We start from the raw sequence: 12,470 nt of genomic DNA, 5'->3' as shown, positions 1-12,470 counted from the left end.
AGTTGTTTGGAACAAAGTGATCAATTCTGGTTTGATTACAACTGTCATTACAAGTGTCAAGCCATGTCAGCCTAAATTAGTTGATTTTGACTATATTGTGCCACGTGAGATGGTTGACTGCCCAAATCGGACAAAATCTGCCCGTGTGACTAATTTGGAACAGTTTAGAAATTTGGATACCTAAATTGCAACGTTTGAAAAATGAGTGACTGAGTTGAACCTGATCAGATATTTCAATGACCAAAAATTGTCTTTCTCCCTCAACTCAATCATTCATTTTTCAAATGTTTCAATTTGGGTATCCAAATTTCTAAATTGTTTCAAACAGGTCACACGAGCAATCTTTAACTATTTCAATCAGTCAAACTTGTGATATGGAAGACAAAAGTCAAATTCAATTAATTTTTACTGATGTGGGCTGACAAATTGATGACTTGGATATTAAGAAAATAAACATAAAAAATTAAATTCAAAAAACCCAAATTGTTCTCTAGCCGTCGGACCCAGCTCCAAGGCCAAACTTCTGTTCGTATTTCTGCCACCTGTTCATGCCGCATTGGAGAGCACGGGTTGGAGAGACTCAGGGATTTCGAGCATCAAGTGAGGTCAACTGCTAAGTTGCGACACCAAAACTTGGTTAGGATTCGTGGGTTTTATCGGAGAGAAGATGAGAAGCTGGGAGAGCAAATGTGTTTTATTTATACATTTTATGTTTGTTTTAATTTTTAACTCCAGGTAAGCTCTTTTTATTTTATTTTTTATGCCATATGTAGGTAATTTAGCTATCCAAAATAGCTAAAAACTACCTGTATGACTTGTTTGAAATCATTTAAAAATTTGGATACCCAAATTGAAACATTTGAAAAACAGGTGATTGAGTTGAACGTGGTCAGATATTTTAGTGACCAAAAGTTGTCTTCCCCCCTTTGTTTCATTTCACCGTTCAACAATCCATTGCTTTGACAGGTGAGGCACTAATACGAGTAATAAAAACAGTGTGTATCATTTTGATGATCAGAGTTCGAATTCTTTCTCCCTATTTGTAAAAAAAACAATACAATTCATTGTTCCGAAATTAACTCTTAACCTAATAGTTAGAGGAGAGTCTTCATTTTCTGAAGGTTGTGAGTTTGATTTTTAGTGTACATGTAATTTTGATATGTTTACTCCACATGCGTGAATTGTGAGATATTGCACATATCATAAGTTTATATAATACATATTCCAATTGTAAGAGCTGTAAATAATAATTCATTGCTGGTGTCCATGGGCGGGTAAAGTTGAACACCAACACCATAATGAATTAGTGTTGATAGCAAACTGTAATAATTAAGTAAGTAAATGCATTCCAACATGGCAACTTCTCTTTTTATCTAATCTAATTCTACAGAAGTAGCCACTTATTGGGTCTGGTGTCAATATCTCTGAGGAAAAATTATTTACACACCACTAATCTATTATCTCTACATCACTCTTTACACATGATAAGTGTTAAGTCTACACGAAATATTAGTGTTAAGTTTACACACATTCAAACTTCAAGTCTTTTACCGATTTCCCCATGTTGGGACTCCAGCTGCCACCGATTTCCCACACTTGAATCGACGTCCAAAACCGTGCAAGTAGACGACCAAAAAATTATCATTATCAATGTCAAAAAACTTTAGAGAAAAAGTAAGGTTTTGTGAATTATCTTTTAAATATTTATATATCTAATGAAATCTCTCAAATTAAACATGTGGCTTTGTCGATTTCTGTATATAGCATTAGTGAGTGTGTGTAGTTGTTAAACATTGGACAATTTCTGGTTAGAATATGGCTGAAATAAAACTCGGCAACACCAAGTCTGATTCTAGGGTTATAAAACGATAACATCGTGTTCGTGTTGTTTATCTGTTAAAAAAATGACATCATCCCTCATTTTTCTTCTCAAAAAACCACATCTTCTATCGATTTTTAATCTCTCTAGAAATCAATAGAGTCGTGTTGTTTTTCTTCCAGAAAAACTACAGGCCGTATTGTTTTTTTGGTAGATAAATGACATCTTGTTGTTGTTTTTTTTTCCCTTTGGAAAATTCTGATGTAAACTTAGTAGTCTCTAATTAAATATGTAAAAATTATTTATTTTAAATTTTTAGTTTAACGGTTAATATGTCATTGTATACAAGGATATTTATGTAAAATAAAAAAATTTTAAAAAATAATGTAAAAATAATATATTAATGGTATGCCTATAAAAGTTCCATATCTCTAAATATATAGCATATATTTTTTAATAGTTCATGGCAACATAGCCCCACTTACATCCAAACCCACCAACACACATAGACAATGAAAAGTTTACTAAACATTATTAATATTTGGGTGTTGAAATAATTGAGTCGTGGGTCTCTTATTAATCATTAAGGTGCCACGTGTCAGTCAGTGTTTGCAAATGATTTGAAGAAGGAATTAGTGGCAAGGAGGGTTTTGTCAACTGTAACTCTCATATTAAGTTGACCGTTGAGAGGAATCAATGGGCTCTATCTCTATAGCTCACTCATTCTAAGATTATCAACCCAAGTTAGTTCATATTGTTGTGGGCCTTTTCATATCTACTTTACTGGATTGGACTTCATTTATTTGTATTGGGCCAACAAACTGCGGACCATCTCTATTGAACATTAGGAAATTTTATTTACACACAACTTTTTACACATGTATGATAAGTTTACATCACATATACGATAAATTTACATCATAAATTTATAAGTTTACACACAATTTTATAGTGAAAAGACCAAATTACCCTTGCTGTATAAAATATTAGAAGTATTAGTGTTAAGTTTACACATATTTAAACTTCAAGTCTCTTACCGATCTTCTCCATGTTGGGACTCTAACTGCCACCGATTTCCCACACCTGAATCGACGTCCAAAATCGTACGAGTAGACGACCAAAAATTTCTCATTGTCAACGTCAAAAAGCTTTAGAGGAGAGGTAAAGTCTTGTGAATTCTCTCTTAAATATTTCTATATCTAATGAAATCTCTCAAATTGAATATGTGGGTTTGTCAATTTCTGTATATAGCATGAGTGAGTATGCGTAGTTGTTAAACTTTGGGCGATTTCTGGTTAGAAAATGGCTGAAATAAAAAACGGCACATCAGGTCCGTTTCTAGGGTTATAAAACGGTAACATTGTGTTGTTTATCTGTTAAAAAATGACACAATCCGTTGTTTTTATTCCAAAAAAACGACAACCTCTGTCGGTTTGTAATCTCTCAAGAAATCGATAGGGTCGTGTTGTATTTTAAAAAAAAAACGATAGGGTCATGTTCCTGTGTTGTTGTTTTTCTTCAAGAAAAACGACATCCTGTTGTTGTTTTTTTTTTTTCCTTTGGAAAATTCCGGTGTAAATTTTTGTGGTTTACAAGGATATTTATGTAAACCACAAAAATTTAAAAAGTGATGTAAAGATAGTAGATTAGTGGTGTGTAGATAAAATTTCTCGTGGACATTTTGATCACATTCTGTCAAGGATTTGGGTTTAAATTGTTGTAGAAGAATTGCTATATAAGGATAATTACTTAAACAAGACTTTGTGTCAAGACCTACGACCCAAGCAGAAGTGATAGGGATCTCAGTCATCCCAATAATCAATCATATATTGTGATTGATATACATAATGTTTTGTGGACTCTATATTTATATCAATCAATGATTAAGATTGATTACTAAGATCCTTAACATTTTTGACGGCCAAGGGACAGTCTCAGGTAGACAATATTGAATTTATTATTTATGTAACAGCTATTGCTTCTTTCAGGCAAGATTAGCCACGCATGCATGTACGTGTCGTGTCCGCACATCACATAGGCATAAAAACAGAGTGAGAGAAAAGGAAAGGGGAGAGAATGGAGGCTCACAAGGAGAGAAGAGAGCTGGTAGACAAGGATGAGAATAGAGATAGAAAGATGAACAAGGATCATGAATTCATGATCAAGATAAAAAAGAAACTGGCCTCCATCCAACGGCTAAGAATATCATACGTGAATCTATCATCCCTACTACTACTACCACTAGAGCGGGTCAACTAGGAGCAAGTTATTCTCTTTTACGGGGCATGTGGTTAACATTTTGAGGGGGGAATGACGAGAGTCGAGGGTGAGAATCACTCATTCTCTCTTTTGGTTGAGTTTGGGAGGGTGAAATCCCAAACTTATCCTACTCTCTTTCTCTCCTTATGGAGATTAGTCAAGTTCACTAGATGGGTGAGATTGACTAATCTCTACAAGGGAGAATGAGTTTGATACTGAAAAGACTATTATACCCCTTATTAAGAAGTAATCATAACCATTAAATTAATCCATTCTTATTTTTATGTAAAAAAAATGGATAGTATGAAAATTGTACAATTAAAATTATAACACTCATGCCCACTCTTCAATTCATACAAAACATGGTAATATTCATCTCATATTCACCTCACATTCGTCTCAGGCTCGCCTCGCACTCACACTCACACTCACACTCATTGGATTAACAATCAAAATGCCCTGTTAATCCTTCACCAGCAGTGGGGAATTTTGGAGACAGTTACCATTAGATCTTCATCCACCAAGAACTTGATTTCATACCTTTTGATGCAGATAAAAATGATGCTTAGGTTTTGTAATCCCTCCTACACATTAATAAACAAATAATAATAACAATAAAAAATTATTTATCGGAAAAAGTTCCATCATCATTTTTGGCCAATGTAACCAAATGATTTTTAATCAGGCAGATCGAATACTCATTCATCATCATAACATGGTGGATCAAGGGTAGAGCCAGAAAATTTTTCCGTCCTGGGCTACCAAGTACCAACCATATACACAAAAAATTGTCCCACCAAGATTAATCATCAATTCAAAATCATACATAGTAGTAAGGTTCAAAGTTACATAACATATAAGAAAAAAGAAAAACAAAACACACTATTTAAACTGCAGCCTTCGATGCTTCGTAGAATAGAATTCGTCTATTATCGAATTTGAATCGATATCTTCAACAAGCTCTCGTTCAATGTAAATCATCATATAATCTGCTAAAAACTCATCTTCCATTTTATTGCGAAGAGCAATTTTAACATGTTTCATAGCTGAAAATGCTCGTTCTGTCGTGGCAGTGGAAATGGGTAGAGTCAAAACAAGATGAATCAATCTCTCAATCAAATTATAATGCTGCAACTTATTTGTTTCAACTAATCCGCGACACAATTCAGTGATGGTAGACAAATTTTGAAAGCTCTTAATGATGGAGCACATCAATTTTATGATGCTTTAGCTGACATCTCAAATGATGCATTTCCTGCTCACTAAAATCTTCTGGATAAAATTTCTCAACAAGCTTGCAAATATTATCAACTTTGAATGATTTAAAATTGTCATTCGGCTCTAAAGCAGAGTTAAGTATAAGGAGTTCCACTGCTCCGTCACTAAATATGGAATTCAACTCTTCCTGCTAAAAATCTACTGTTGAATTAAACACATCAAAATGGTAGTGTTGGCAAACTGTCATCGAGTCTAGCTTCTGAGTTCCGAGACTTGGAGCTGTCGAGTTAGTCCGCTGGACGGCTGGAGGACTTGCAACAATTGGAGCCGGAGGACGCGCTGCAAGTTGCAACAATTGGAGCTGGTAGATTGTGGACATACCATTTGTCCATTTGGGCTCTCTGTTTGTTGGGTTACTTGGGTATTATGTTTTAAATATTGGGTTGGGCTATTGAAGATATATAAGTACTAAATATTTACCAAAAAATTCACCTGGGCTATAGCCCACCCAAGCCCAAACGTGACTCCGCCCTTGTGGTAGATGATGTAGAACAGCTTGCAACTGAGTTCTATGAGGCTTGGGATCGAAAGCAAGGGTCTTTGACCAATTTTCACTAAAATGGCCGTAACTTGGGCCTTGGATGTCCGTTTGGGTCCATAATATATCAAATCGAAGCTTGTTTCGAGTCCAACTGCGTGGGGGCTAAAGCAGAGCTGTTAGGCATCATTTTTTGCCTCAAAAACATAAGTTTTGATGGGTTTCGGGTCCTTCTTGCATATTTTGGTATTTTTCGGTGTGTTTTAGGATTTTCCTTATTTTGTTGCTTTATTATATTATTTTCCTTTCCTAAATATGTTGCAATTAGGGTTATGAATTATTATATAAGGTTTTGTAACCTCCGCTGAGAGGTAACTTTGAAATAAAATAAACACACTGTTTCAGGATTACTCTGAGCTTACTTGTTATCCAAGGTATTGACGACGAGCATACCTTTTATCAGTTTCCACCTCATGCATTCTGATATACTCATTATTTACATTATTTTCTATTCATAATTACACTTATTTTTGTCTCATTTGGGTTAGATTGAGCTGCTATTATTATGCCTAAAGTCAGTATTTTATTTGATAGTTAGGTTTTGGAACAAAAGATGTTTTAAGAGGAAACAAAAAGGGACCAAAAGGCCCTTCCTAGAGTATCCGCTCGAGAAAGGACATGACTTCTGGTAGAAATTGAAGTTCATGTGTGAAGAAAGAAAATAGGCTTAGAGAGCAAAAACGTAAGAGACTTAAAAAGAAGCTTTTACAACAAATCAACGAAGCAATTTGGATTATAAAAGAGACCTAAACTATAAAGAGGATAATACTCAATTGTTTTAGGATTAGAAAGACTTGCACAAAAACAGGGGATAGTTGGAGGCGCAAACCTTCGCAATTGTTTCCTCTATTCCAACTTCCAAGTGTTTGGTTTCTCTATTTTTGATTTCTTTGATTGATTGTATGATGAGGAAATAGTCCTCCTTGCTAGGGTTCTAATGTAGTCTAGCCATGAATATTCGATGAATTTGATTTATGTTAATTTACAATTATTATTCCATTCTTTTGGTGTTATTAATGCTTTTGAATATCTAGCCAATATTTGACTAATGTGATGCTAAAGTGAGACTGAAAGATTATGTTTAGGGCTTTACATCTAGTAATAGATATCATAGGTTGCATGCTTCATAGACATGTAGGAGTATGACTTGTGTGGTCATTACATAATTTTTTATAATTCTTGATGAGTTCTTGCTGTTTTGATTCGAATGTTAGACATGACAGGGATTGATAGCTTGAATACTTTTGATATCCGTCAGACATGGAGTATTGAACAGGTTAGGGAAATTGACTCTCACCATGGATAATTATTGTGATTTACAGCCGAACGAATTTGAATAGAATTGATTATGGTGAAATTAGACGCCATAGTGCTTTCTTACTTGGAATTAATCAACTATAATCTATGTGTTCTTTTCTAGTCATTAGTTCAATAGCTTTAGTTTAGTTAACTGAAATCCAAAATTTAATTGTTCAAATAGCGTTAGAATTAGTCATAATCGATAGTCACAATTTTAGACAATCTTCATGATATCGTACTTTACTCATCAGTTTATTACTTATGTGATTCTTACACTTGTGGATTTCGCTTTTAACACGTTGCTATTAAAAAAGCTAGATAACTCCTTAGAAATGAGCAACTAATAGGATTTCACTTTTAAACCTTGAAATGACTGCGTTATAACTGCAAACATTTGTACTAGCCTATCACAGTCATCAGAAAACAAGAGGTAAACTAATAGAAGAAGAAGAAGGGTCCATTCGACAGCTTAGCTTCTGCAATTTGACTTGATGATATATCCATACCTTCTAGGCGCGAAAGAAGGTGAGATTGAACGTATTTCCCATTTATCTTCACCAGACCTTATGGAAAGCTGCCTTTTAACTATTTCCTTAGCCAGTGTAGCTAAAGCCTATGCGGAGCGCGCATTGTTGCTCAACAATATTTGATCGAAAGTTCTTTCTCTTGATCTTGTTATGTGGAGAATTGTTGCTTGGCAATGTTTGATCGGAGTTCTTTCTCCATATCTCGTTATGCAGATGTCGTAACTAAGATCACAACATGGAGGTGCAGCTGAGAGAGTCATTACAAGTTTACAACTCACTCGTGTACATATTGGAAGTTGCCCCCATTTGAAGTTTATAGACGCAATTGGACGTCTTATTGGCTTGGTCTCACTTGTTTCAGATATTCATATGGGTCCAGTGGTTTAATTATGCGTGGGGGTGAACTGTTGGGTCAAATGTTCCACTCTTAGTCGATATAATCCTATGATGAAGGATGTAATTTGACTGCCCAGGGGCAGGCTTGGAGCCTTTTGATATTAAAGCAACTCTATATGAATGTACGAAAAATATAAACAAAATGAAATAAATCCGAGTAGAGGTCTACTCGGGAGACTATGGCACGAAACGCTTGAGAGAGGGAATGGAATGGAGGGAACTAGTAGGGGATATGAGCATAAATTTACTCATAATGCACTGCCTGTTTGCTAGGTGGTCGCAATAGGACACGAGTAGGAACGTACTATATGAAACACTGTCTATTTTGAGGTGATAGAATAGAAAACACGAGTAGGAATGTACCACGTGAAATACTATCTATTCTGAGGTGATGGAATACACCCCAGTAGATTGACTGCCCTAAATCCTCAAAATCTGCTCGAGTTATGAATATGAAACAATTTTAAATTTTGGGTCATTTGATATTTGAGTAATCAAAATAAAATCTTGCACATATTTCAATGATCAAAAATTCATTTAACCCCGTATTAAATATCCTAACAAAAAGAAGACAACTCTATTGTAGTTTGACTAATTAATACCATTTTGACTTGGGTTCTAAATTTTTATTTATGGAATTTGTTTTACCTGTGTTGTTTTCGTTTGATCATCTATATAAAGCCGTCGCACAAGACTTGAAATAGAATCAGAATCAGAGAAGGAAACGGAAAAGACACAAAAACTATAGCTATATATATATATATAAATACTCTCTGAGAAGCTAAAACGGCCTCTTTACCAGTTGCCCAAGAAAACCCCCGATTGCTTTGTTTTGTTTGCACTATCACCATCATCACCGACCTTCTCTTTTGTCCTTATTGTCTCCTCTTTTTCTTTTTCTTTTTTTTGTTTCTGCTATAGACACACAAATACACATTGTCACTGACCGTAGTAGCTGTTATTGGTGACGAAGAGATGCTTACGATTAAGAGGGTTGCGACGGTCCTTTCCAACTACCAGGAGGAGAATCCTCAGACTTCAACAGTTGGTTGCGGCCGGAATTGCCTTGGAAAATGCTGCTTACCATGTATGCAATTCTTTTGTTTTCCGTTCTTGCTTGATCGACATTGTTCTGAATGATAATTGTTTAGGTGTTTGAATACCATTCTTTCTTTCTGAGTTTGAAGCAACTGGTGGTTTTGCGTTAGGGTGAAATAATAGGCTTTGAGTCCGATTTCATTCCAATTTGATTTTACTTTGCAGAGATGACAAATTAATTAAAGATGTGAAAGTTCTCTAGAATTTCAAAAAAAGAAAAAAATTCTTGTTGCTTGCTTATGATTCTTAATTTAGATTCAAGAGATTTAATGCATGATTGGTAAGGATTGGGAAGAGTTGCGGGAAGGGAGGGTTTTGATTTTGCAAACATCGTTGAGAGGAGGATTCATATGGAATTTCCAGGGTTATTTTGATAATATTTCACTACCCTTCAACCCTCCCCAACCACCTATGTGGCTAAGTTTGCCAAACAAGGGTTGGACCCTTACTCTTCCAAATCCTCACCATCTGAACCCTTTTATTGATGTAACCTTCCTAGCCCTTTTGAACCATCCAATCCCAATCCCAATCCCAGTCTAAATTCTATTGCTAGAAAATCATTTAAAACTACAGAAATAGCAATCAAAATTTCGCAATTTTCTCCTTATGATATCATAAAAGATGAATGATAGAACATTTGGAAAGCTTCTTGTATTCAACAGCATTTTTTTTCTTAAAACCTGTAATGTTGAGTGCGCCAATGAGAAAATAGTGTTTATGATGTAGACTGTAGAGTGTTCCATATGAAGCAGAAAGCTTAAATTTTTACCGTTTAGTTCTTTCTTTGTTGGATTCAAATTGTTTGTGTAATGACAGTTGTTTTCCTGACTTGAATGATGATTTCAGCATCAAAGTTACCACTGTATGCGTTCAAGAATGATGGCAAGGATTCGACAAATAATGGGACTGAAAATTTGATGGAGAGGCAGAAGCTCACATCATTCCTGCACAATTTGTTGCTGGGACAATGGGAGGACCGAAGGAGCAGAGGCCTTTTCCTCTATGATGTAACAGCATGTGACTCAAAGATTATTTCTGGAAAATATGGTTTTATCGCTCAACTGAATGAGGGAAGGCACCTCAAGAAACGACCCACTGAGTTCAGGGTCGACCAGGTCCTTCAGCCCTTTGATGACAGCAAGTTCAATTTCACCAAAGTTGGGCAAGAGGAAGTACTTTTCAGATTTGAGCGAAGCAATGACCGAGAGAGCCATTTCTACCCCTGCATGCCTGTCACCGCCGATTCAAGCTCACCTAACGTTGTTGCCATCAATGTAAGCAAAAATTCAATCTCCTTTGTTCTGTCCTTTCACTTTTAGTAATCCATTTAGATTGTTTAAATGTCTATATTGGATAATTATGTTTTGAATTTTGACAACTAGGTGAGCCCGATTGAGTATGGACACGTTCTTCTCATACCTCGAGTTTCAGAATGCTTGCATCAGAGGATTGATCACGAGAGCTTCCTACTTGCACTTACCATGGCCAGAGAAGCGGCAGATCCTTTCTTTAGGTTAGGTTACAACAGCTTTGGTGCTTTCGCCACTATTAATCACCTCCATTTCCAGGCATATTATTTAGCAGTTCGCTTCCCGGTTGAGAAAGCACCAACACAAATAATAACGAGGATGGCAGGACAAGGACAGCAAGATAGAGGTGTGATTGTTTCTAATCTATTGGACTACCCTGTACGTGGTCTTGTTTTCGAGGGTGAGGGTGAGAATACGACGAGGGATTTATCAAATGCCGTTGCTAGTTCTTGCATTTCCCTACAGAACAACAACATACCCTTCAACGTCCTCATCTCTGATTGCGGGAACCGAATATTTTTGTTTCCTCAGGTAATCCACTTTCTTCTTCCTAATATGATGCTGTTCATTTGTTTAACTAGTACCTTCTTATTTTTTTATCACAGATTAGATAAATTGGGAAAAAATAATGTTAAATCATTGCTTGCTGATAAATGTGCAGTGTTATTCGGAGAAACAGGCGCTGGGAGAAGTAAACCAGGAGATTCTAGATACTCACGTTAACCCCGCAGTTTGGGAGATAAGTGGACATATAGTTCTAAAGCAGAAGAAGAATTACGACGATGCATCAGAAGCATATGCATGGCGACTTCTTGCTGAAGCTTCTTTGTCGGAAACCAGGTTTCGAGAGGTTAAGGCTCTTATCTTGGAAGCATTGAGGTTGGAGGAGGTTGATACGGAGGAGACCAGCAGAAGTGAGGATGAAGAAATCATCTGTAAAGAACCTTATTTTGAATCTGCTCAGCATCTGCCTCAAGATTGTATGATTTTGCTGTAACAGAAAATGTCTTACAGTTTTCTTTTCCCGGATGAACGAAACAACAGAAATCCATTCACATTTAGGTTACACATCATTGGATTTTCTATCAGAGCAACCCTGAGAATCCATGAAGATTGTTTGTAGGTATTAATGGGATCTTAAATATATAAGCTCCGTTTGATACGTTAGCTGTTAAGCTCTGAAAAATTATGAGGTGTTTGGTAGAGCGGTTAACTATTATTAGTGGTTAAATTGTCTAAAATATATTTTCTTTGTATTTTTTAAATATTAATTATTTTATTTCATTATAATATAAATTATTAGTATGAATTTTACATTTATATGACATTTGTTAATTTATTATTAATTATTTTATTTCATTAGTTTATAAATTATAATATCAGAACTAATATTATAATTAATACAAAAATGACTTAAAGTAAAATAAATGTAAATGTTTTCTTTTCCACAACTGAAAGTTCTGCCCCATTGAAAGTAGAGTAATTAAGCATAGAGAAACAAAGAGAGCAGCAATAATAAAAACTCCTTAAAAAATTATGTCCCTCAAATGAGAGTAATTAAAGCTTACTTGAGATTATGGCAATGCTACCTAACTCAAAATGTGATTCACAAAAAATCCATAAATCTATGTGTTATGAAAATTGTCATGAATTAAAAACACACATGTAGAGTCCACTTAACATCTAACACTTCATATTAATTGAGGGTGTCAAATATTTTCCGAGCTTAAAAACTCCTTATCAACTAAATGCTAACAATGCATTTCATGGTCAAGTGAGTATGAAATAAACATGTGCATAAGAAAGGCATAACTAATGTTTCGTATGCCTTTTACATGCATTTTCTAATATTTCTTCTTTCAAAAACAAAAAAATTTCAAAAACACGTTTGATTGTTCATTATAAAAAAGATGGAAATAGAAAAAAAAAACATTTGACAAGAAAAA

At 35.1% G+C, this 12,470-nt stretch overlaps 1 protein-coding gene across 1 annotated transcript; it reads left to right on the top strand.

Annotated features, from left to right (window-relative positions):
• Positions 1-8,912: 8,912 nt before the first annotated feature.
• LOC119985996 (GDP-L-galactose phosphorylase 1-like) lies at positions 8,913-11,840 on the top strand. Its single transcript, XM_038830509.1, has 4 exons — positions 8,913-9,203; positions 10,061-10,488; positions 10,597-11,055; positions 11,186-11,840. Exons 1-4 carry the CDS (start codon positions 9,092-9,094, stop codon positions 11,519-11,521), a joined length of 1,335 nt encoding a protein of 444 aa, XP_038686437.1. The 5' UTR covers positions 8,913-9,091; the 3' UTR covers positions 11,522-11,840.
• The last annotated feature ends 630 nt before the right edge of the window (positions 11,841-12,470 follow it).

The sequence above is a fragment of the Tripterygium wilfordii genome, chromosome 3 (genome assembly GCF_013401445.1).
Source record: "Tripterygium wilfordii isolate XIE 37 chromosome 3, ASM1340144v1, whole genome shotgun sequence".
NCBI lineage: Eukaryota > Viridiplantae > Streptophyta > Magnoliopsida > Celastrales > Celastraceae > Tripterygium > Tripterygium wilfordii.
This window is presented reverse-complemented; position numbering and strand designations above follow the sequence as displayed.

Excerpts from the sequence above, each read along its gene's own strand:
- LOC119985996 (XM_038830509.1), top strand. The coding sequence starts at position 9,092 with ATGCTTACGATTAAGAGGGTTGCGACGGTCCTTTCCAACTACCAGGAG. Across the intron at positions 9,204-10,060 it reads TGGAAAATGCTGCTTACCAT|CATCAAAGTTACCACTGTAT; the intron begins GTATGCAATTCT and ends TGATGATTTCAG. Across the intron at positions 11,056-11,185 it reads GAATATTTTTGTTTCCTCAG|TGTTATTCGGAGAAACAGGC; the intron begins GTAATCCACTTT and ends ATAAATGTGCAG.